The following is a 26,650-nucleotide window of genomic DNA, read 5'->3' as shown; positions in this document are numbered from 1 at the left end:
TATCACATTGATCTTTACTGACTAGCTATAGCAAACAAAATTGTACAGTACATGCGACAGAATGAGAGCATTCAAGAGAAGACAGACATCAGACTTGTTTGCCATTAATTGTGTTGACACAATATTTAGGCCAAATTCATTAATTTTCTTCATACCCAAAATATGCATGATTATGATAAATTTTATGATATTAACATTGTTCACTTCAACATTCGTAGCATAAGAGCAAATTTTGACCAGCTGATGGTCCTATTGAATGAATCTATGGATTATATTGATATTCTTGTATTGTCTGAGGTTTGGGTTTTTGAGGATGAGGTTGATCACTATAGATTGCCAAATTATAATTTATTTACGAGATGCAGAGATTATAATAGTTCAGGCGGAATTTTCGTTTATACAAAAAAATCCCTTCAGTTTTTCGAACTTGATTCTATAGTAATGCAAACAGGAGAATTGATAGTTATTCAAGAGCCTACATTAAAATTTACCATCTTCAGCTTGTACAGATCACATTCATTCCCCCAAACTCAATTTATTGAAGAACTTGATTCACTTTTTAAAAATATCAAATATAGAGATGTTTTACTAATTGATGATATAAATATTGACATCCTTAAAGCTGATTCTGGTACCCACTCAGATTATCAGGACATGTTATCCAGTCATGGATTTACCCCTTTAATTTTCAAAATAACAAGACCTCTCTCTAACTCCTGTATTGATCATATTTTTATTCGTAACTCATTTAGAATCAAGGAAATTTCTTCATCTATATTTACTACAGATTTGACCGATCATTATCCAATTTCATGTAAACTCAAGTTTTTATTGATTAATCCAAGAACTGATGATATTGACAGGAAATGCTTTAAAAAAATTGACTTATCTGGAATCGCAACCTATCTTCAACATTATAACTTTGTTTTTACAAATGAAAATCCAGGATTGGTTTTTGATGAATTCATGGTTAAACTTGAAACCATAATTAACAATCATACATCATACTTTCAGATCAAACCGAAAAATAAAAAAAATAAACCTTGGATTACCTCTGACATAGTTGACTTAACCAAGATTAAACAAAAACCAAGATGAAAACAAAAAAATACCCATTTGACATAATAGTCAAGAATGCTTACAAAAACATCGCAACATATCTCAAAAAACAAATTAGAGCGACAAAAAAAAATTATTACTCTACTTGTTTTTTGAATTGCTCTACATCATCCGAACGTTGGAAACTAATTAACAAAATACTTGGATATGATAAAAAAAACTACACTCTGCCTTCGGAAACTAATTTGCATGTACTGACTAATGATTTTAATAACCATTTCATAAATATTACACAACAAACCCACGAATACGGAAATTTTGAGCAGTATATTCCTCGCAGTGACAAATCAATTTTTCTGGCTCCCCACAGATCGAACTGAAGTTTACAAAATAGCAAAATCTCTTAAGGACACTGCATCTTGTTATGATACCTTGACTACTAAAATTCTAAAGAGCTTTCCTGAATGCATGTATCAATGAATGGCTGACCTAATTAATAATTGTATTGAAAGGGGTGAATTTCCTGAATCACTCAAATCAGTCATAGTTATTCTTATTTTTAAAAATGGTAATTAGAATAACCTCAGCAACTATAGGCCCATCTCAATATTGTCACCTACCTCGAAAATAATTGAAACACTTATTAAAACTAGGATTTATTCTTTTTTAAATTACAATAATTTCTTCTCCAATAATCAACATGGTTTCCTACCAAATAGAAATACTGAATCTGCTCTTTTAAACTTTTCTGAATATGTCTACAAGAATATTGACCAATCTAGAAAAATAATAGGTATCTTTCTGGACATAAGAAAAGCATTTGATAAGAGTGAATCATGAAATCTTGCTCTCAAAATTGTACTCCTATGGAATTAGTGGAAATACTTTTAATTTTATCCATTCTTATCTCGCTAATAGAACTCAAAAAGTTAAATGCAATAATTGTTTAAGTAAGGCCATGAAGATAATCAAAGGAGTCCCACAAGGATCTAATTTAGGACCATTATTATTTATAATTTTTATCAATGATCTATGTAACTTAAATATCAATGGTAAAATCATCACGTTTGCAGATGATACTGTAATTCTTTATTCAGGAGATGCCTACCCAACACTTATCAACAATATAAATACCGATCTGTTAACAGTTCGTAATTGGTTTATTGCTAATGATCTTCATATCAATATTTCCAAAAGTAAATTTATCAACTTTTCCTTACACAATATTCCACATATTGACTATGACATAATTTTCCATGAACCAAATTGTACTAGTAATAATTCATGTGACTGTCAACGTATACAACAAATATCCTCTATAAAATATCTAGGTATTTATATTGATCAAAATCTAAAATGGATATCTCATTGTAATCATTTAAAATCAAAACTTCGTTTCATTTTATACAAATTCTTCAACCTGAAACCATATGTAAACCGATCTTTCTTGTTAACCTATTATTATTCAATGTTTCATTCACACTTACTTTATGGCCTGCCACTCTGGGGAAGTGATTATGTCACCAATATTGCACCCATTATTTCTTTACAAAAAAAAGTTATTAGAATTTTGGCAAGCAATTACATCACTCCAACAAATGAACTTTTTCTTCAATTAAACATCCTTCCTTTAAGACATCTATACTTTTACTGATCCATACTTATAATTAAAAAAAACCAATTCTCTTTACCTCTGAACTCGTCAAGAACATCTAATAGACACAATTTTATTTACTCAATGCCTTTAGTTCATAAAACTATCCTCAAAAAACATTTTAGCTTTCTCATTCCTAAATTTTTTAATAGCCTTCCAAATGATCTCATACAGTCCCCCTAATTTTCAATTTTCAGAAAAACCCTAAAAAAACACATGCTACAAATTTTCAATATTGAAAATTATTTCTGATTTCATCCACGGAATCTCAATCACTCCCTGTTGTGTGTGTATTACTGTCTTTTCACCTCCAGCTGTCAAATTATTCATTAAAATACCCATGCTGTCAACTCTGCTCTGCCAGTCCAATTCATACATAATCATATGTTGATTTATATAGTTTTTTTTTTTATGATCACTAAAGCACCCCCCTGTGACCGTTGCATTATTTATATATATTTGTACTTTATGTATTATATGTGTTTGTGTAATCACATTCCCCAACCCCCCTTCCTATTTTGATGTTTTTTTCATGATTTTTTGTTTTTAATCTCGAAAATCAGTAAATAGTGACTATTTTACACTGTATGATAATTGAAATTTCCATTCGATATCCCATTAAATATAGCCTATAAAAATGTTGTAAAGCTGGTCAAATCCAAAATAAAATCTGCTAAACTTGAATATTTTTCCTACCAATTTTCAAAATGTAACACTCCCACAAAACGCTGGAGATTCATTGATGGTATAATTAAAAAAACTGATCGTCATAATAAACTGTTTTCCTCCGATTCTGATCCTATTTCTCTGGCTCAAAACTTCAATTCCCATTTTGTTAATATTTCCACACTCAATATCAACATAAATGAAGATTTTAAGCAATACATGAAATCGAATTCTCACTCAATATACCTTTTTCCAACAACTGCTGATGAAATCTTGACAATTATTAAAAAATTACCCACTTCTGGATCCTTTGCAGAAACAATCAATACCAAGGTCTTGAAAATTCTACCATATAATATTTTGAATACTCTCAGATTTAATAAATATATGTATGGCTAATGATATATTCCCGAGGTCTTTAAAATCAGCTATCGTAACACCTATTTATAAATCTGGAGATCCCAATGATTTTAACAACTTCAGACCAATCTCAGTTCTACCCTCTATCTCAAAAATATTTGAAACAGTTATCAAAAATAGAATTTTTTCTTTCTTGTCACATTTCAGTTTCTTTTCTAACAACCAGTTTGGATTCCTTCCTAATAAAAACACAGAAACTGCTCTACTAACATTTACTAAATTTATCGCTGAAAATATTGATAAATCTAAAAAAACCATTGCAATATTTCTTGATATAAGAAAAGCATTTGATAGCGTGAATCATCATATATTACTCAATAAGTTGTCATATATCGGAATCAGAGGTAATACTCTGAATCTAATTGCTTCTTTTTTAACTCATAGAACACAATCAGTTAAAATTCACAATAGCCTTAGCACCCCATTGGAAATAGTGAAAGGCGTCCCTCAGGGATCTGTATTGGGACCATTATTATTTTTAATATTCATAAATGATTTATGTAACTTAAACATAAATGGCAATATCATAACTTTCGCCGATGACACAGTATTACTTTACTCATCTGATGATTTTCAATCTCTTACTAACCTAATCAATACTGATTTAATTAAAATTCGAAAGTGGTTTGTTGCTAACGACCTTCAGATAAATACATCAAAAACTAAGTTTATAAATTTCTCTTCCCAATCTAACACTCACTTTCACCCTAATTTAATTTTCCATAATTGCAATTGTACTATTAATTCTGATTGTAATTGTTCATGTCTCGAACAAGTTACTACAATTAAATACCTTGGAGTATATATTGATCACAATCTTAAATGGAAGAGTCATATCAAGTACTTGCAAAAAAGACTACGACTAGCAATTTATAAATTTTACTATCTCAAATCCTACTTGAATCAGTCGTTTTTATTAACCCTTTATTATTCCTTGTTTCACTCACTCCTACTATATGGTCTAACTGTCTGGGGTTCTGACTACCTTTCAACCCTTCACCCTATAATCAGCCTCCATAAGAGAATAATTAGAATCATCACAAATAACTTTACTACACCATCAATACAACTTCATCAACATCTTGGAATACTTACATTACGTCAATTATATTTCTATAAATCTATTCTCCTCCTATTCAAAGGTCAATTCTCCTTGCCTTTAAATACATCTCGATCTTCAAATAGATTAAATAATATGTATTCACTTCCGCTGCCTCATAAAACACTGTTGAAGAAACATTTTACTTACCTTATCCCAAAATTCTACAATACATTACCACCAGAAATCACTCACAATACTAATTTATCATCCTTTAAAAAGTGTGTCAAGCAATACATATTCTCACTAGATGGTATAGAAAATTTGTTTTAATGTTTTTTTCACTTGCTCATATAATCCTTAAATAACGTAACAGTTTAATTTAACTACATGCTGCATCTAGTCGTTTTTGCTTTCATTCCAACATCTAAAAAAATTATATTTTTAGTTGCAGCATGTAGAACTGTTTTTAAATTGCACTCCTCTGTTGCCATTAATTTTTATTTTAATTTGAATAATTTTGATTTTTTTTTTTTTATTTGACTATTCTGTTTTCCATACTAATCTTTACTAGCATTTACCAGAATGGGTCATTTTTTGATTGACTCCTTGGTAAATTTTTTCTTTTTGTACTGTTATATGATAACAATAAATTTGATTTATATTATAAAAAAAAAAAAAAAAATGTTATTGAATTAACTTCATTGTAACAACCAGTATGGGACCTTGGTGTCTCCTTGGTGGTTTTCACTAACCTAATGTATTGTTATCATTCATCTAACATATTAATAAAAATTGAAATTGAAAAATTGAAAATTGAATTTAAAGGAGTATCAAGTGTTTCCAAAATTTCCAAAAGTGTGCATTGGGGCTTCTAGGAATGTTGTGGTGAGCTGAAAATATTAATTTGTGCACCTATTTATGCTTTAAAGTAATTCTTTTATATGATGAAAATATCTGTCAAACTTCTTGGGAACTGTCGATGCACCATGAATTACGCAAAGGAGGCAACTGACAAAAGAGAACCATTGGAATGCGGTGACAATCTTGTGATCTAAGCAGACACCTAGGCATGATGATAGAGTAAATAACAAGCATCTAATATTGGACTTTGAAAAATGTGAATAGGAAAAGGAATATGTGAAATCAGTCCTTTGGAAGGGCCCTTGGTTGGTTTAGTGCAGTGTTTCTCAACCGCCTGGCCCTGGCATCCGCCAAACTGGGCCGTGAGTGGTTTATTGTTTCATTTTACCCATTTATTTTCCATTACTCTTGTATATGCCCAGGCCCTCCAATCAAGAAAAAGAAATCAACTGTGCCACAGGATTCCAAACGTTGAGAACTAGTGGTCCCACATCCTGCAGTAGGGCCCCCTAAGCTGAGATCTTTGGCGGGCTCAGGACAAATTTTTTACGGGCCCCTGTGTAGTGAATTTATAGTGTGAAAAAACAAATGAGAATTACCTAATTTAGGGTCCCCGGGCTGAAACCCTATCACCCCCAATTGTGCTTCCCTCCTAATTGGAAAATCAGCCGGACTATGTTTGTACCCTTACACTATGGTTTTGGCTCTCGTATATAAGAAACATTTCTTTCAATTTTTTTATTTTACCTGCACGTTGTAATGCGAAGTAAGAAATGGGCTCATTCGTGCACATTCTATTTAACAGCATTTTCTTCTAATGGGCATTCCTGTCTGGCGATGCGTGTCGATTCCGACGGCAAACTGCTGATTTCGACAGTTGGTGCCAATCATTGAACCGACTAAACAATCTGCTTGATTAGTTACACCTTGCTCTATTCAATATTTTTGGGTATTTTGCTCTGTTTTGAGCCTATTATTGCTATGCAATGCAGCTGTTGTGCACCCGGCTTAATATTGATCAATAGTGTGTTTAGTAGTTTTGCATTCGCAAGATGCGTTTTCAATAAGTGTGGGTGACATCCCCCATCCTACTTTTTCTAATTTTTTGAGTGGGAGTCCTGCGAATAAGAAAAGGTCACCAAATTTTACTTTTGGTATTTGGTAGACACCCTGAATAAGTTTTTCTGATTGTAATTATATAACTTCCTAATCAATATTTAGTATGTGGTTTCCCCCAACCCCCACACTCCCTTTTTTCCATGAATTGGAAAACGGGCAGTGTTACGCTGTTTATGGATAGAGTAGGATTTTTTCTTTCAGAGGTTGGCAAGTCTGCATATAGTACAAAAACAGTGGAACTATTTTTTTCAAGGTCACGACAGCTTGATCACTATGGAGAGTGAGGAGGGAAATGTTGGTACACAGGTTTTCCCCCCTCCATACCTTTTCCTCAGAACTCAGATAAAATGCGTCCTATGGGGGACCCGTGAACAAAATTTGCATGCATCCTTTTTGGATATTTGACATGCTATAGCAGTGTTTCCCAAACTTATTCAGCCCATCGCCCCCTTTTCAAAAACAAAATTTCTCATCGCCCCCCCCCCTGGAAGAGATGTTAAAATTCACATTAAAAAGTCGAAAGATGCAGTGACAAATTTTCAATTTTTTTGCATCAATGTTTTCCTGAAACATTTCTAGTATGAAAAAGGTTAAAAATTCTAAAATAATTACAATTAAAAAAAGTTACAGTAAACTTCATTGCAAAACAAAAAAATTAGACTTGTGAATTATAAAATTATAAACATGCGTATAGCACAAAACATATGCATTTATTGTGGTCAAAGTAATATTCGCATCACACAAAAAATATCCATTAATGTTAAAATTATTTTAAAAAACAGACGCAAAACTACAATTGTTACTTAGTTTTAATAAAAATAATTTCATTATTAATAGATGTTTTCTAAGTGTGATGATTGTCGCTTGGTTTTACTAAGAAGCATTCTCAAATCCTCACAATTGAATATCTGTAGGTGATTTTGATTTTTGTCGAAAGATTTGTGACTGCATCGAAACGTCTCGCACATGAAAAATGTTCAGCTACATTAGAACCTCTCAATAACGGAAACTCACGGCAGGGCCGTCTTAAGAGCATCGTGGATCCCCCCCAGCCAAGTGATTTTTTTTGAGGCTCTACCTGGGAAACAACTTAAATTCAACTACTCGTTTTTCTGAGGCCTCTCTTTTCTTCAGGAGCCCATGCGTTAAAACGGCACTGACTCACAGGACCGAAAATTTTCGCTGTTAAGGAGGAGTGTCTGTTAATGGATAGTAAAATAATCAGTCTCGTATCTGGAGTCTTGTTGAATTAATTCAAAAAGTGTTTGGTAACTGGAGATGTCCGTTAAAAACGGAGTGTCGGTTGTGGGAGGTTCCACTGTATATACCCATAAATTCCCAGGTACAGTATTGGCTTTTGCAGCCCGAAAATTAGCCATCTTCAGATTTGAATGTCAGACCGTCTTTTAATGCTATTTCTGTCAATTTTTCTTGTAAATGTGATAATTGTTATTGTTGGAGATTGAAAAGAAAAGTACAGACCTGCCAACTCTCCAGATTTAGGCAGAAGACTCCGGATTTTTCATCCTTCCTCCCGCTCCCCAGATTTGTTAAAATTTCTCCGGATTTGGCAAAAAATGAGATTTTACGCGAGCTTTCACGTTGTCATGGTGCCAATAGTTACCGTCGTCGTTAGGGAAAACACCCATAAAGGAGTCATTTCCATCGAGAGAAGCAGCCGTAAAAAAAAGTCTCTGTAACCGCATTTAAGCAACTGGCAAATACGCGACTTTGTTTTCGTAGTATTTATCGGCAATCATTAATCAGGGGCATGACCTTGGTTGCCGAAATTCCTGTATAATCGTTATTGTATTCCATTAACAGCCGCACGGTAAACACGTTTTTTCGTCCGCAGCTTTGTAATTTGAATTTTTTAAAATTGTTTCTTCCGATTAAACACCTTCAGAAAGAAAATAAAAAACTTCAAGCTATATACAGCTAAATATAAAGCTTTTAAGAATTCATATACCCAAGATTATCAATCACTGATAGCATCCACGAAAGGAAACGCATACTTTATAAACAGTATGTAGATGTGATTTCTCTATTCTGCATGGAAAGACTAGCATGGAATTATATTATTCTCAGGGGCAATGCTGAACCTGCCTTGGGGGGGGAATAATATAACTTTTTCTTAATTTATGAAAAAAAAAATTTGAATTTTTTTTTTTTAATGAACTTTTTTTTTGATCGAGTCTATGGGGGGGGGGGGGTACCCCTCTCGGGAGAATCTCTGGTTTTCTGGATTTCAAAAGTTGGCACGTCTGAAAGTATCCAATTTTCATTCAGTACAGATTATTTCATTGCAGATTGTAAGGATCCCTTTTTTTGGGAATATGTGATGATCATGTTATATATATTATAAAAAAATAAATATTATTTTATTTGCACCTTACACATTCCTGAAACAATTTAAACTACATTTAACAGGTGTTATGTACTCCTATGAAATCGGGTGTCCAGAAATTTTATTTTATACAAAATTATTTGCACCAACACATGTTGGAGTGTTTTACTTTGACATGGAGCACAAAATAAGGTTTTGATGAAATAAGTTCCGGTGAATGTATAAACCTTCATTGATGATAAAATTCAGCCAATCCTTATTACTCAAGATTGAACAAAGCCACTTGCACCCAACTTAATTAGAAATATATATTTTTAATGGAATTGATGCAAACTACTCAGCGGTTTCGATTTTATAGTGACCGTCTTAGAAATATGCGCACATGGCTATCCAATTAGAATTAGTGTTGTTGTAACGCACTAAATACGCAGTCGTGTTCACACTCTCTGAAGCATGGGTCGGCAACCAAATTTACCTGGCAATCTACGGCTTTATGACTTTTCCCTGTTGATGTGATCAGAGGTGGGACATGAGCCCCAGCTGTTCCGTTGTTTTTATTTTAAACACTAGAATACTGCGAAAAAATTATTCTAGTTTTGTCTTTGAATTGTCGATTCGATTTTTACTAATCTTGTACATTTGCAATTAACCAGTCAACTGTCCAATTAATTTCTCCGAGCGTTACCCGCAGTGCCCACTTTTTTATGAAGATACACACGCTTTTCCCTTTTTTTCCTTTTCTTGGAAGTTTGAAATATTAAAATATTTTTTTATAGCATGTTTTTTTATAGCTCGAATGTGTCGAGACATAATATGACACCCCAAAAGTGGGGAGGGGCGGTCATAATGTCCTGTGACTAAAAGAAATGTTGTTGATGGATTTATGTGGAACCATAGTAGTTGAACCTTTGCTTAAAGATATACGAGTAATAAAACAGATGCATCTTCGTAATGGAATCTGAAAAAAAAAGCAATGGGGATGCAGCTTTGCAAAACATGACAAAGATGATAGTAATAATAATCTCAGACATTGAAATATAATTGTCAACTCCATCTATTGATGAAAGATAGCTTGTAGAAGGATGGCTGTACAGAGATGGCAGCACATGTATGACTTTTTTTATTATTTCGTCATATCTGTGAAAAAGACAGAAAAGTCTTCGTGTCGGCAAATGCTGCCGTAAGCAACACCATTACGTATATCAGCGACGGCAAATGCTGTCTTAACCACTTGACTGGTGAAAAAGACCAAAAAAAGTTGGCGCGTCGGCAAATGCCGTCGTTGGCAGCAACATTACATATGGCAGCAAACACTGTCGTAACCACTTGACTGGTTAAATAGGTTTGTAATTAAGAATTGTAATAATCCTTTCCCTCATAAATTAAAGAAAGAACCAACGATAAAGGCAAATAAGGAGGAAACCGCCATGAATTCTCAAAGCATTTCGTTACACTATGGGTGCCGTCTTCAAAGGATTAATACAACCACTATCAACGCAGACTGGGGATCCCACTTGGGTTGATTACCAAATTATAAGCACATCAGAAAAAACATCAATTCAAGTCAGAAACCGTGGTCAGAATCAAGTGTGTCTTTCACGTGGACTTTCTGCCCACGGCCTACTTTGCTCAAATAAGCAAAATTGGTCATTTAATAAAATGTGATACATAATTATTCATTTCGATTAGCAATAACACTACTAAATGATTTGAACTCAAAATGTTCAACAATAAAGTTTGTAAAAAAATTTGTTTTTGAAATGGTCAATCTTGGGAGCTCGTGAGACATTCGCTGGTGTTTTCGGTTTGTTATCCAAGTAAATTCTGAAACGAACTCGAATGCAAGTATTTTTTTTTTTTTTTGTTATATTACCTTATTTTCTGTCATGTTATTTCGGATGTGAACGGTTCCATAGGAGAAATGGAGTCTCTTGCCAATGAAGATAATAAACGAATAAAAAAAAAGAAGACATCTGTGTGATATTTTATTTAGATAATTTCTCATACAAACCATTATCTCGGCATTATATTCGCGGGGTAAATGAAATATTTAGACTCAAATCACAGAGGCCTAATTCCTGCCTTGCGCAGGATGTCTTTGTGTCTAAGTCGGGCTGCCATTTATTTTTCAAATCGCCAAAGTTACTGCGATATTACATAGGTCCATATTTTAAGAAAATGTAATTTTACATTATTTCAAGCGCAGGTCTCTTTTTTTCTTGATTAAAATTGGCAACCATCGGGGGGATTGCAATTGACTCTTTTTGTTTTCCACATATAATTCTGAATGACAATTATTCTAAATATTTACCATTGTTTTATAAACATATCTTCTGAAATCTTGTTCGATTGCAATGAATTTCAACCCTTTCAGCTCAAACATATTAAAAGGAAAAAAATTCTGATGAAACCACGCTAATTAAACATAAAAATACAATAAGAAAAAATCCTTTCAGAGAGATGATTGATAATATGATTATATCATTGAGTAATACTATTAATATAGAATGCAAAAAACCAACGATGTTCACTAAAAATATCCAGAAATATTTTGGTGTTTATTTCTGTATTTTTAATGAATATCGTTGATTTTTTGCATTCTACATTGTTAAAAAGGTAATTCCATAATACTATTAATATACTAGGATGTTTAAAAATGAGTCAATTTCAAATTGAGTAGAATCACTCTTGAAAGGTCATATGAAAATGCATCGTTTTCTTTCAAGGAAAAACACTACATAACCAACTTCTACTGAACTAACACCATCGCGAGAAAAAATTTCTATCATCTGATGCTGAAGGAGCGTGTATCCCCCATCCGTATATTCTGTGCAATATTCGAAGGAAAAACTATGCTTGTTTTCGGAGATAGTATCAAAATTTCCTTTTTATCCTTATTGTCATAATCAGTGCGGTTACTGATAGCGCTCTTGATAAGCATTAATAGATGGCATAGGTACCGAAACCTAGGAGCTGGGGCCTTTTGAGCCCCTCTCCCCCAATAAATTTTTAAGGGGGTTCTGAGTCTAGCCCCCCCCCCCTCCCGCAATTAATTTCTAAAAATAAAATGCAATGCACGTTCTCTGTCTTGTGTATACGCTTGAGTCTCGTGTATACGGGACGACAAGCAACTTTATGCTTTCCCCCTCCAATATTTTTTTCATGTCGGCGCCTCTGATAGATAGTACTGCCCAAGTGCTTTACTTAAGTTATGGAAATCAGTCAATATAAGAGGATTTAGTAACATCAAAATTTTGATGGGGAAAAAATATATTGTATTTACGGTGTAGATTCATCAAACATCTTCCGCATTACATTTATTTCGGACACCATCAAAATTACAAATACAAACAAAAAGGTCCCAAGAGGCAAATTGCCCAACGAGGTGGCTGAAGCTGATATGCATGTTTGAACCATGAAATGGAGGTCCATGCGTTGTGTAACAAATACTTTAGATATGTGACTTTTTTTTTTTGTTCCTAAGCGGCTTTTTTATAATAAAAAAAACCAGCATACAAAAAGACCATAGCCATAGATGAATGAACAGTGATGCTAAAATCATGCTCCCCACCCGCATCGTCCCGAGGCTAGGTTCTTTGGCGGGCCACATCTGTATTGAATTTATAATGTGAAAAAAAAAGAGAATCTCTCGTCTCGGGGCCCTGAAACCAGCTGCACTTTTTTGGGTGATGATAGTTCCAATAATGAACAGTCATTAGCAAAACCAGTCATTCCCAGATGGTGTTGAAATCTGCGACAGAAGGCTTTATCGATCAATTACAGTTACAATACATCTGGAATGTACAGCACATATTCAAGGAGGGAAAAACACTTTAGCTCTGCTACCTTAACAGATGAAACAAGTACAACTACTGTGTGCAAATATTCTTAGTTTTTTTTTCGCTCATAGGCACGGATATTTACGAAGGCTTTCGTGGGAAAAGAATCCCAGTTTTCCAAAAACTTTTTTCCCTTTCGTTCTCCGATCGCCCCCTTATGCCCATTCGTAGCCCCCCAATTGCATCTGTAGCTGATATCGCCCCCTTGAATAGTCCCATCGCCCATTTTGGGGAACACTGTGCTATAGCATGTGAGCAGCATCTCTGGTGAATATCTGCATTCCCGGAGAAATATCTAAGCTCTTATTGAATATTCAAATGTGTCACTTTTGTAACATTTAAGGATGCGAACAGTTTGACATCTTTTTCTTGCTTTTACAATATGTGAAATTTCATTCTTTTGTAGCTATCAAATGCAGCTGAAAATGATGAGTCACAAAGTCCATGTGCTAGTACTTCCACAACACCAAATGTTGAATCAGATTCTTCACAGCAAGATTCAGCTCAAAAAGACCCTAAAAAGAAAAATAGATGTCATGTTTGTCGAAAAAGAGTTGGTCTTACAGGTTAGAATTTTTACATAGTATATTAGTTTTGATTATACAGTTGAGTTTGCTTTTAACATAATCAAATGCAATCAGTTAATTCAAAGCTCAAGGGGGACAGCAAAAAAGTTTAACTATCCTATATTAATAAATTGGATAATTACTACTATCACCAAAAATGAAAAACTCATAAAAAATGTATTGAATACCATCACTTGCTATGCCAGTTTCTTTTTTGTTGCAACTGGTGTTTGCATAAAATGTAATCGATCAAAAGAACTATTTCATTTGTAAAATTGTAATTTTGACTTGTTTTCTTTTGGATTTTTATTTTAAACATTGCACTAAATCTTCAAGTGGATTTAGAGAATAAAAGATACAGAAACCTTTACTTTTCTATCCTGCCCACAGCATCTGCAAGTGTGTGAATAGGGACTTCTGTTGCTTTTTTTAGGTTCATTATCATCCTCTTCATGAGAAATTCAATGTGACTTTATTCTATACTTTTTCGCCAATGCATTCATAAGTAAACTATAATTTTTTCCCAGGAGGTGCTTGTTGAATAAGCATGAACTTTTTTGGATATGGTGAAAAATGTTGCTAACCCACATTGATATTCCAAAAATTGAATGAATGATAATGCTAGAGACAATTTAACAGAGAAGTGACCAGGATTTTTCAGCACTTCTGTTGATAAGATGATTGCCACATACACACAAAACTTTTGTATTTCCTAGATAACGGCATCTGCCATTGGCCGGTGCTAATTAAGTCATCCAGTAGAATTCCAGCTGCCCACGGAATGACAAAAGCCAGTGTGTATATGGAAGTAACAATGAAAGCAGTATTTCTTATTTAGAGCCACAACGATAAAAGTTCAGACTTGGTTGATTATAATTTTTTAAATGTTTTAATGTAGGCTACACATTATACTCTGGAAAAGATCAGTAAACCATGTAATAAATAAAAAAATGACTAAAAGTTAGCCGTAATTATGAGGAAAGAGACATTTTGTGTGCAATTGACATATCTGACTCAGACTTTGAATTATCCAAACTTTAGGGGGGGGGGGATCTAATTAAATAAGTAATTCATACTTAAAATTGAATAGGAATCTTGGGGGGGGGATCCTAAAATTCGAATTATCCAAAAATTTGAATTAAACTTTCTTTCTGTGCAATATGAAAGCAAAGACAAAGGTCTAAGAATTTTATTGATAGTGTTCAATAGTGTTCTACTTTATTGCTCATTTCTTGGCTGCTGGGGTCTCATATTAACCTTGAATGATAATCTAGATAATTGGAAATTTCTACAGTATATAGACAGTTGACAGGCACAATAGATTAGTGTAATGGACAAGTTCTTTAACTTTTTCTGTTCCAAAGGTTTTTCAAAAGCATTATAGCGAGTCTTCTTTTTATAGCTTGTTTGCCATTGAATCAGTATACCATTACCCAGGGTTGGGAAGTTTTTTCCAAGGTATAAAAACCCATGGGAAAGACCAGCCAGAAAATAAGTTTTTCCCACTGAATGCGGAAGAAACTGTTACATAACAATTATTTCATTTCATATTCATGCAATCATTAGCTCAGTGCAGCATGGTTGTTTAACAAAATAACTTTTTTGTTACGCAGCCAATAGGATGTTCCAAAGTTGAGTGGACAGAGTTGTCAACTGCTATGAATTGTTCGTAGTTTCTACAGATGGCTCTGCTTAACTCCACTTGTTACGGGAGATACTCTCAATACTATGAAAAACATTTTTTTCTTTAAATATATATGTTACCGGCAAAGTATGAAATCCAGGCATTCTATACAATGCTTGGTCGTTTCAGGCAAAGTATGAAATATCGGTTTTATTCTATACTTTGCCTAGGCATTCTATAAAATGACTAAACCACAATAAGGCAAAGTATAAAATTCTTCATCTATAAAACAAACATTGACAAAATTTTCATTTTATAAACCGCAGGATGCCAAATACGCCAAATAAAATGACTCTTGTTGAATTATAAATTTTTTTTTCTTCAGAAAAATTTCATTTTCACTCTCATGAAAAGGGATCTGTTGAGGGACGGTATAAACTATTACAATTTCTTCCAATTAAAATTTCACAGAATTTTCATGATTTATTCTCTGAAACATTTCCCTTTGGCTCTCGTGAAAAGGGATCTATTGAGGGACGGTCAAAGGTTAAATGTGGTGATCAACGCTGAGCTCACATTGCTATAAATATGAAATTTGGTTAGTATTATATTTTATAATATAGACTCACTAAGACAGGAATTTTGGAAATTCAGCCCCCAAGGGTGTCATGAGGGGTTCAAATGTTATTATGGGGAAATCATTGGCAAGCAATTTTCAGATTTCCAAATCCACGCACGCGATCAAAGCTGCGGGTAACAGCTGGTGTTGATATAAATTTGTTGCTGCTTTGGTGATGTTGAATTTTTTATACATTTTCATACTTTTATTTTATTTTCCTTGCAGGATTCTCATGCCGCTGTTCTGGCTTATTTTGCAGCCTTCATAGATATTCTAATGAGCACAATTGCACTTTTGACTACAAAGAACTTGGTGCTAAAGAAATCAGAAAGAATAACCCACTTGTTGTTGGAGAAAAGGTCCAGAAAATATAATGTCACAGATAATAAAAACTTTTAGCAATGAGTCGTCACCATCTTAAGGCAAATTTTGAATTGCTTGAAGGCTTTCTCATAACCAAGATGCAAGATGGCCATAAAAAATAAAAGAGAATAAAAAATGGAATGTCTTGCTAATTTTTTTTCCTCCATATTAAGTTTGACATAAGCCTTCTCTCTGCCTTCAGTATGTCATTAAGCTATTATCCAGTCTTAGTTTTAATATATAATAGCGGAATGTCGTGGTTTGGTTCCTAGTTTTGAATTTCGTGGTTGGTGTTTTTTTCGTATCAGATAATCATTGAAATGAGTTTAATTTTTTTGTTTACATTATGTTGCATTAGCCAGTATGTCATATATTGTGGAAAAATGTATAATAAAATTTGAAATTAATCAAATTTGGAAAGCTTTGTGCATAGTGTGAAAGAACTTTTTTAACTGGTGCAAAGTATTTCAAAATGAAATGAAAGATTTCCTAATATGATGTACTGGTATTTTTACCCATATAATTAAAATTTGCATGAAAATGAACAGAGCCTTTTTTAAAAAAAAAAATCTCAATACCATATGATTGCAATTAATATTTATTTATTGCTGTTTGTGAAGTCACAATTCAAGTGACTCAGTTTTAACAATCCTATGCCACTGAACAATTTGCATGATAATGGTGAAAGTATTATTACATGTTTGAGTCAAAGTTTTACCATTAACAGTTTTGCTTTGATATCATTCAATAAATATTCATTGACTTTAAATTTCATCCAAGGTTTTAATAAGGTACATTTTAGATTAGCGTTTTGTAATTTTTTCAAACATAAGACAAACACTTTTTGATTTAAATCATTTATGAAACTTGTGACAATATTTTTTTCAAGCTGATGAAGTAGTAATTATCTTGTGCTTATATAATATAAAATTTGTTCAAGATAGAATCATTTAATGCCTATAGCTGTCTTTTTCGCGGTCAAGTTTAAATGTTTGGATTTATATGTATTGGTGACAAAATTTTCAGTCTGAAATGCATGTGGTTTTAAAAGGAAACAAAAATATTTTTGTCGCAAAGTTTATAGTTTGAATTATATGCTGATAATTTTATTTTGGTATAGGTAACAGAAGTAATTAATGCTGCTGGAAGTTCCATTGTGACCTAGATACATGAAATGCGCAAGTTTAATTTATTTCTCCAAGTGCCTAACTTTGTCTTAAAGTTGGTAATGCAATGATTGAAGCTGAATTGTGCTTCAAATGTGATTCATTACTTGAAATTCCTTCATATGGTTATTTTGCTAATAAATTTATTCTTCAATCTTTAGAAATGTATAATATCTATTATTTATACTAATGTAATATTTTTTCATTACAACCATGCTAAAAAATACCCGGTGCTGTTTTAGTTTTAAAATTGTAATAGAACTTAGACTTTTTGTTTTATCATTGAACTTGTTATTGAACACTTGGTACAAATCATATTGCACTTTATTTGTAGAAAACATATTAAAGTAAAAAGCATGATTTTTTGTGTTTGTGTGTATATAGTTTTTGTACTTCAGTTTAATAAACCACATGGGAACAAAAAAGAAAAGTCATAATGAACTAAAACCAAAAAAAAAAACCCCTTGGTATTCATTACTAGTCAACTTCATTTAGTATGAATTTTTATTTTTCCTCTCCTATGCAACTATTGCTTGTTTTTCCTGTGATTTTATACAGGAGTAATGATTAATTCTTGAATATTGCTCACACTAGAGATGTGTATTGAAATGCTGTACTGGGTGGGGAGGAGTACACTTGTAGCATCAGGATAAAACCGATGGATGAACAATCTTTCAAGACATGAGATGCTCAAAACCTAACGAAAAAAAAAGGCAGTTTTGATTAAAATTTTTATACTTGCTAAGAACGTTGGGCAATTGTATTCAGACAATTTTTGCTTGTGATTAATTCAAGCCAATTTATAAATTTTTTAACAATGTATATACGTGCTTGCTTGTTACTATTTTGTTTAGGGAAAAGTAATTTTGGTCGTTAAACTTGAAAAAAAATTAAGTAGTTTATGGGATACTTTTGCTAACAAAACCAACATAGGACTATACATTAAAATTTTTTTTATTCCAAGTGCGAGAATCAAATATTTTATTCAAATAGTCAAGTGAAATGTGTAAATGAACAATATTAAGCCAAATTATCGTGTCTGGTTTCTAACAAAATTGGTGTGTAAATCATTGAAATCTAGAAATAATTTTACAAAGTACTGTTTTAAGGATGCATATGGGGCACGTAACCATTAGAATTTAAAAACGCTACAAAAAAATACAATACTTAAGTGTTTGACTGCAATGCTAGATTTATATTATTCATATTTCCTTGTTTTTAGTTATGAGCCATATTAGTGTTGTTATAAATATTTTCCCAAGTTTGTTAAACTGAAGTGAGATGCTATAACAATTTTCCGAATCGGCTGGTTTTTATTTTTGTTATGCAAGTGATTTGAGTTTTTGTAATTTGTGCCTAATGACATGATATTGATCATCTTTTTTTTTTCATTTCAAATCTTGGTTAATTAAAGATATTTGTTCGAATTTTTTTTCGAATTGTTGATGTATAACACTGATTGACAACTTGAGCTATTATGAATGTAATGCCTTTAGTTTTATAACAATCTCATTGGTATCTCGTCAGCTTAAAAAAATTGCTTTGTGCATTTCTGTTTGTTGAAAGCTATGCTTGGCCATGCAACCATAATGGAAAGCCAATGAATGCAGCCACTGTGCCTTAATCAAATTTTGTGGCCAAATCGATGCTTGTGTGGAGATATTGTCATATTTTAAATGATTCAAATTCCATAGTTTAATATGTAAAAGGAAGGATAGTCTCATTATTTGAGGTTCCTACTGCAAGATCAGAGTGCACATGGCCAAGTATTACATACCATGTAGTAGTAATATTGACTTTTGGATATTTTAACTAATAGAACATTCCATTTTCAAATTAAATTTATGCAATGAAAACAATTGAATAACAAGTATGCCAGGGTTATTGTAAATTTCAGTGGCAAGGTTTTGTTAAAATGAATTTTTATATATATATAATGTTTTATTAATGTAAAGTTTACCATCATACCATATGAAATTTGAAATGGGAGAAAGCTTGTTATCTTGCTATGATTTATTAACCTCATCTATTAATCTCAAGTTTAAGGTCGCTCATATACAATGAGCCCTTACAATGTTTTGATCTTGATAGTAGATGGAATGCCTTGAAGAATGGATTGACTTTTATTTATTATGAGAGACCTGACTGCCTAATATATATTACGTATTATATATATAAATAAATGTTCACACACATATGTATAATTTTTTTTGTTTGACTCGCCGATATTTTGTGCATAATTGTATATTAATATTTTGTTTAAAGTGTAGTAGCTATGCTATTGCGATCATAGTATTTTTATTTTTTTGAAAGCTATGAACATATTGTGAAAAATTGGTAATAATAAATTCATTATCTGCAATAAAATGATAGAAAATATGAAATAACATAAGCTGCATGTTTTTGGTGTAAACTTGCATCTTCTGCTAAACACATGAATGTAGCCTGCCATTTATAGCTATGCAAATATGTGCTGCCACATGTAAATTCTGTTTAATTTTAGCTTTTTAAAGCTGCCTCTTGAGTACATATTGTATATAACATCATTGAGCAATTTTAGGTTTACATTTTCATATTAATGGACACTTCTGGTTTATATTAGTTACAATTAGGTTCAAATATATTTATGTGAACATATGTAAATTCAGTGTTATAGAGAATGGTTTCCAAATCAGTAGATAAAACTGGCAAAAACTTGATCCACGCAGCCTTCCTACTTATTGATATAATCACTCGTATACATACAATGCATATATATCTTTCCAAAGAGTTTTAAAACATAAAAGCTAAAATGCATCTTTTGTTCAAAAAATTAGTTTTTAATGTTTTTATAACACAAACACTACAACATGTAAATTGTTCAACAAGGTGGCAGAGTCATCTGATCAGATAGCTGGATTTGATCATATGAAAAACGTGAACTTATTTTCAGCAACTAGTTGTCATACTGAGGGTAGTATTCACAGACATGGGTTAAACTAGTCACATTTTTTGCATAAGAGATCCACTCGGTTTGGTTAAAATTTAACTAATCCATGTCAATCTCCTATCCAAAAATTGAGACTATAGCTTAAACCATGTCTGTGAATATCACCCTGAATTGTTCACTGGTGCCATTTTAATTTAATGCTTTGTTTGCTTATGTAAAATGTAAAGTTTCTATGCAACACCCATGTTTTTCAACTAGTAGCAACTTCTGAAACTAGTGCATCATATTCATATAACTGAGCAGTTTTTTTACTGTTTTCTTCATTGCAGTTTATATTTGAAAATTTCAAGTAAAACTATCAATCTTTATGAATATTTTCTGAATTATTCTGGCTGCTGTCATTTTAACCCTTTATGTCCTGAACATGCATTACACCTATGCATTTTTGTATTTGGTACATTAACTAAACCAATGTTTCCCAAAGTGGGCAATATCACCCCCTTGGGGATGATGGAATGGTCCAGGGGGCAAGAAGCTATAGATTTAACCACGGATTCACTTGAGTTAAGGGGTGATAAGAAAAAAATTCTGAAGAAGGGAGACGATGTGGAATGAAAATTATGGGAAACAACTACACTAAAGATGACACTGCATGAGACAGAAAAGTAGTAATGAGTATTTTACTGTCATCTCTAAGCATCCAACCATTGGGTACTGGAGGGGGGGGGGGGGTAACGCCCTCTCTTAGCTGAGATTGGTGTCTTTTTGCTGTAAAAAAACAAAACCCACCCCCGTGAAGGAAAAAGATGCCCCCATAACATACAGAAATTTATCTTGTATGCTTTTTTTTAATGTCATCAGGAGTTTTAAAAATACATGATGTAAGCAGAGGCAGTGGCACAAAGAAATCATTTTGGGCTTAGGACATCATTGAAATGTTTCATATATACCGGGGTTAACATATCAGCTTGAGGAGCATAGGTTGCATTGTATATTAAGCCCCCCCCCCCCACTGAATAATAAGCGTTTTTTTTTGTGGCACTTTCCAGTACCATGAGGATATAAAGGGTTAAGTGCCTTCTTTCTGATTTTCATGTTGAGAGTTCACTCATATCCATTAATTTTTTCTTCATGTCACTTTTTTTATGTATGAGCAGAGCTTGACATGTGCCATTTTGACATGGTGACTATATAAATGGTATTGGTGATTAAAAGGGATATATATTATATACCTGACACCTAGAGTTTTTTCGATTTATCAAGCCCTGTGTATGTGTGAATATCAGCAACTTGCAGGAAATAGAGAATTCAGATATCTTTCAGAGAGGTTCATGTAAATGTGACCACTATACAGCTCTTCAGTGGTTCCAAAATGATTTGAAGAGCTGTGAAATACACTGCCTTATACATTGTGTCAAATTTGCCTTAGAGTTGTAGAATATCAACTTAGGTGCTTTTATAGCCCTCCTTTTCAAATACAAAACCTGTCAATCATGTCCCTATATCGTTGTCTGAAGGATTTCTTTAGTATGTTATTTGCTCTATTGTTGCTATGCCAGTTTTATTGTGCAGAGTTTAACCTGTATAGCAATATCCTTTTGAAAGTACAAATTTTTCTGAGTGTTCTGCCTAAAACAGGATTGACATTTAAATGCAAAAACTTATTTACAAAATAACCCATTTGTATGAATAAGGGCAGTGATGTGGGAAAAAAAAAAATCATGCATCATCCATAACTTCCTATTTTTTTATCTGATCAAGTTTTGCGCCCATTTTCTGATGCATAAAAGTTTTTTAGGCTACTACACTGTCATAGCCTTGCTTGTCAAAGTTTTCGCTCTTCTAATAATTTTTCCAGGTCATTTTTCACTGTGTGAAATTAATATGCTAGCAAAGCAGTGACCTTTGGTTTCATATGCAATGAGCTTGAGAAGTTTCAAAAACTCCAATCTACAATGGTCCAGTAGCCTGAAAAACTTTTTTGCCTTTCAATTTTTTTCCTGCTGTCACCAATCGATTGGGATAGATTGATTTTGTGTAGTCTGTCATATATGTATATTGATTTGCTGATTAAACTATTTCAATTAAAATTTCCCATTTAAACATGCATTGTTTGTGATTTAGAAGAAATAAATTCCTCATGGCATTCAACTACTTGTGTTTGGACGAGCCTGTCAGTCAGTCCCCCCCCCCCCAAAAAGAGATTTGTTCATGAACTATTCGGGGAAAATGGAATTAAAACTTTGATCATGGACCCTTAACCCTCCAGCCGCGGGTGGTTTCTGAAATTTTCTGTACAAAATCATGGGGTATTTTTACCCACTATGTATATAGAACATGATAATAGTACCCCATGAAATTTTTTAGAATTCTTGAAATGCACTATTCCTGCTGATAGAGGGTTAAGCAGTCATCCCTTAATGCAGTGGATCACCCATTATTGTGCAATCGCTGTTGACTATTGACTTTTTTTAAAAAATATTTTTGAATCTGACAATAAGCAGAAAATACACGGTTGGCTATTTTGTGTTCATGAATCTGAAGAATAAAAATTAAGTAATTTCCTTTTATAAATAAAATATACAAAAGGAATGTGCTCATTTGTCACATTCTTGCCAACTGTTTCAGTAATCATCTGAAATATATAGCATAAAGAAAACCTTTTGGGGTAAATCATATTTGACAATCACTTGACCCCTAAATTATTAGCGGACTTGCTCAATATCATTCTCCTCAGTATTTTTTCCCTCTGCTATAATAGCTCAAGTTCAAATGCAACTTTGTCTTTTTTTGATGGAGATTATCAGAGAAAATTTTGTATTTTTGTTGAAGTAATTGAAAAAAAAACTATTGTTGCTCATTTATACAGGGTGCATAGCAAACGAGTATGGCATTTTACTGGCAAACCGTTGATCCTAGGGGTGTACTTCTAATTAAGTTTCCAAATAACAATGTAGTACTCAGATATGTCATTCATGTTTCAAGGGGTTGTATAATTATTAAAATTAAAAAACTTACATATATAACAGTCCCTGTGTGCTCCCGAAACCCAATTAAAAAATTGTTGCCCCATTTCTCCTGATGCCAACAAAAATAATTCCATGCTTTTAAATGCAATATTCACAAATATTCAAAAAGGAAATTTGGGAAAAAACAGTGTTAAATGCGAGTGAAATGCCTTTTCTCTCCGCATCACAGGCCCCTATCCTGTGCACATCCGATTCCAGTGTATTAGTAAAAATGTGAATAACGGGCTAAAATGTCAAGTTCGACAAATGACAAATTTTTTAAGCGCTTGCATAAATGAACATTATTGCTGTGCGATACTGATGTCCAAAAAAACTTTTTTTTTATTTGTTGAATCTCTAACACCCCCAGGCTGGAAGATACCCGTCAGCATGGGAAGGGCCGCAACTATAGGGAGGGGAGTAGGCGGGTGTGTTTGGTGCCCCGTGCACTGGACCAGAAGAGCTTCAAATTTCACACTTTAACCTCGCCTTCAACATTACAAGGGAGTACCAAAGTCCATGCTTGCCCCCATCCCTAACTTTTTATACTGCTGCCCTGTGCTCAAAAATCAGATTACAAAGTTGTTTCCCTGTCTCTCTTGATGCCAACAAAAACAATTCCACGTTTCTAAAAGTGCAATATTCACTGCAGTATTCAAATAAAAAAAATAGAGGAAAGTCTAGAAAAAAGCTTTCCATGTATGAGTAAACTGTTTTACCCATATTTAACGCTGTTTTTCCCCCAAATTTCTTTGGAAAACAGTTTTACTCGCATTTAATGCTGTTTTTTTTCCCAAATTTCTTCCATTTTTTCAATTTAAATATCTTGATGAATATTGCGCTTAGAAACATGGAATTTTTTTTTGTTGGCATCAAGAGAAAAAGAGACGGTATCAACTTTTTGTTTAGGGGCACACTGGGACTATAAAAAGTGGTTTTTTTTATTTTAATAACTACAACCACTTGCAATATGAATGACTTATCTGAGTGCTACACGCTATTTGAAAACTTTTTCTAATTGGAAGTATACCTCTAGGATCAACAGCTCGCCAGTAAAATGCCATATCTCCTGTTTGCTATGCACCCTGTATATTATCTCCATAAGAATTCATGACAATATAAATTTTGATGTGACTAATTGGTTCACCACTTTAGTTTGTGGCTCATTATTTTAAATCCCGAAAAGGCATTTGTTTTAGGCTGTGTTCTTCAGAATATTCTCCCAACAAATCTGGACTAACTTGCATGTTAAGAAATTTTCTTTTGGTTCAGTAAAGGGAACTAAGGAATAAAAAGTAAGGTACTTATATATGTTTTTTCACGCTAAAATTGTTGCATCGTTTCTCAGATTGTTTGTAGAGAAGTTTCTTGAGAATAAATGGTAGGTAGGAAAATTATATAAAATACTGTAACGTAAAGAAAATAGTGAGCCAATTTTAATGCAGCTAGGTAATAGTTTCTGAATTGAATGCTTGTCTCCCCCCTCCCCCCAAAAAAAAACCTTACTGTTTTGGCTAATTTTCCTAAAGGAACTCTCTGTATACTGCAATTTTTGTTCGTTCCAAAGCACTACAACTTCGACTTCCTGTGTAATGACACCATGCTCACCTCGATGTCAGAGCTCATTAGATTGGAACTTGCAGTTTAGAGCCGATTCTGAATGGCTGGAATTCTGGCCTATTGAACTGAAGGCTGGCATGCCTGAAGTCAAAAACCTCCATTTTAATCATAATTCTTTTTTGAATATTGGTGCTTATTTTTTGAACTGTTACAATGTTGTAAGGTGTATTTATAAATCATTCTAAATAGCAATATAATGATCTTCAATAATGGCTCATGTTGATCATACGTGTTCTGTAGTGTGTTATGAGCTTTACCAATCCTGTATAGTGTATAATGTTGAGAAATTTTTATTTACTTATTTGTGGCTTCAACATGGATACTGCTGTATGCAAATGCTCTGTACAATTTAAAGTTTCAAGTGAACCATCTTATTCCACCCATGTCTTGAACATTCACGCATTCTATGCATTGGAAATAGTACAAATAGTTGCTGCTGCTGCAAGTGTAACAAACTATGTAAACTGACTTAAACGTTGTAATTTAACAGTTCAGTCAAATTTTTTCGGACTTTAAGAATTTTAAAAGTAGTAGTTGATGATGTGAATCATAGCATGAAGATTGTATAGTAGCTTAATGGATATTTACACACGTATGATTTCTACTTGGCACACGTCACTATATGGCTTCGAATATTGAGTAAAGCTTCCATGACATTTCCACGATATTTGTGTACGTGATAAATATATTTTATAAATTAAAAGTGGATGTTGTGTGAAATAGCTGTGACATTTCGTTTTCTTTATAATTTCTCGATATTGAAATGAATTTTGTGCAATGATGTTTTTAGAAATTTTTACCGCAAAGTTTTACATTCTATTTGATGCAAAAAATAACATTTCTTCTCTTGTGCACTACAGATTTTTTTTTGTAGTTTAAGTTATGGTATGTGTGTGTGGTCTTCATTTAAGAAGTAAACAATATACAGTATTTGTTGAGTTTCTTGTAAAATAATTTATGTTTTAGGTGTAACAATAAAGTATCCCAATTGCGCAGTGTATGCGCCTCATACAAAGTTTTATTGTATTTTATATATTGTGTGTATGTTTTGTTTTCTCTTACAATTTTGCGTATATATCTCCTCAATTAAAGTTCCTTTTAGAATTAAGCTTAAACGTTTTCGGGTTTTTTTGGCCGACGTGAAGTAGTTTTCGTCTTTCGAAGTTTCGTTCTCTCGAGTGACGAACATTTTCAAGAAATCATTACGTAACGGCGGGCAAAAGGCTATTTACGCCTTCTCCCTGCTTCGTCGGGATTGGTCTGTTGAGCCAGTCTGTTTTCCCCATTGGCCGAAGTTGCTCCTAAGGACTCTGGATAATGCTTGGGTTTCAATCTCATCATTTTTAAAATGGGAAACCAAGCACTGTTGATTTTCATCCTCTCTTCCTTTCTGTTGAAGCAGTTATTGTGTTTTTGAATTTCGATTGATTCTCTAAAAATACGTGGAAAATATCTCGTCGTTGGATAACTCTTGGGTGTTTGTGAAGAGAATTTTTTGGTCCTTGGTCAGGGCATGCTCTGCTACGGCTGACTTGTCAACCTGACCCAGTCTTTCGTTTGTGCTCGATTAATCTGGTCGATATCGATCTTTTTGTAGTGCCTATGTACACTACATTTAGTCTACAATTTCGTTTGTGCTTCGAGCACAAACGAAATTGTAGACGGTCAGATTGACAAGTCAGCCTGCCCTGACCAAGGACCACAAAATTCTCTTCACAAACACCCAAGTGTTATCCATCGACATGAGA

The 26,650-nt window shown here is 33.2% G+C and overlaps 1 protein-coding gene across 4 annotated transcripts in view; it reads left to right on the top strand.

The window, feature by feature from the left end:
* The window catches only part of drn (zinc finger AN1-type doctor no), a 64,146-nt gene extending 38,246 nt beyond the window's left edge, over positions 1 to 25,900 (top strand). For all 4 annotated transcript variants that reach the window (XM_089254032.1, XM_089254033.1, XM_089254030.1 and 1 more), the window contains 2 exons: positions 13,414 to 13,573; positions 16,042 to 25,900. In XM_089254032.1, the coding sequence (XP_089110158.1) occupies positions 13,414 to 13,573; positions 16,042 to 16,190 (309 nt within the window). In that variant the 3' untranslated portion in view covers positions 16,191 to 25,900. The remainder of the gene's footprint in view (positions 1 to 13,413; positions 13,574 to 16,041) is intronic.
* Positions 25,901 to 26,650: the final 750 nt, after the last annotated feature.

This window comes from Pholcus phalangioides, unplaced genomic scaffold (assembly GCF_987345545.1).
Source record: "Pholcus phalangioides strain wild (caught in Gottingen) unplaced genomic scaffold, Ppha-v1.0 ptg000039l_1, whole genome shotgun sequence".
In the NCBI taxonomy this organism is placed as follows: Eukaryota; Metazoa; Arthropoda; class Arachnida; order Araneae; family Pholcidae; genus Pholcus; species Pholcus phalangioides.
The sequence above is the reverse complement of the archived record's forward strand: the minus strand, read 5'-3'. Positions and strand labels throughout refer to the sequence as shown.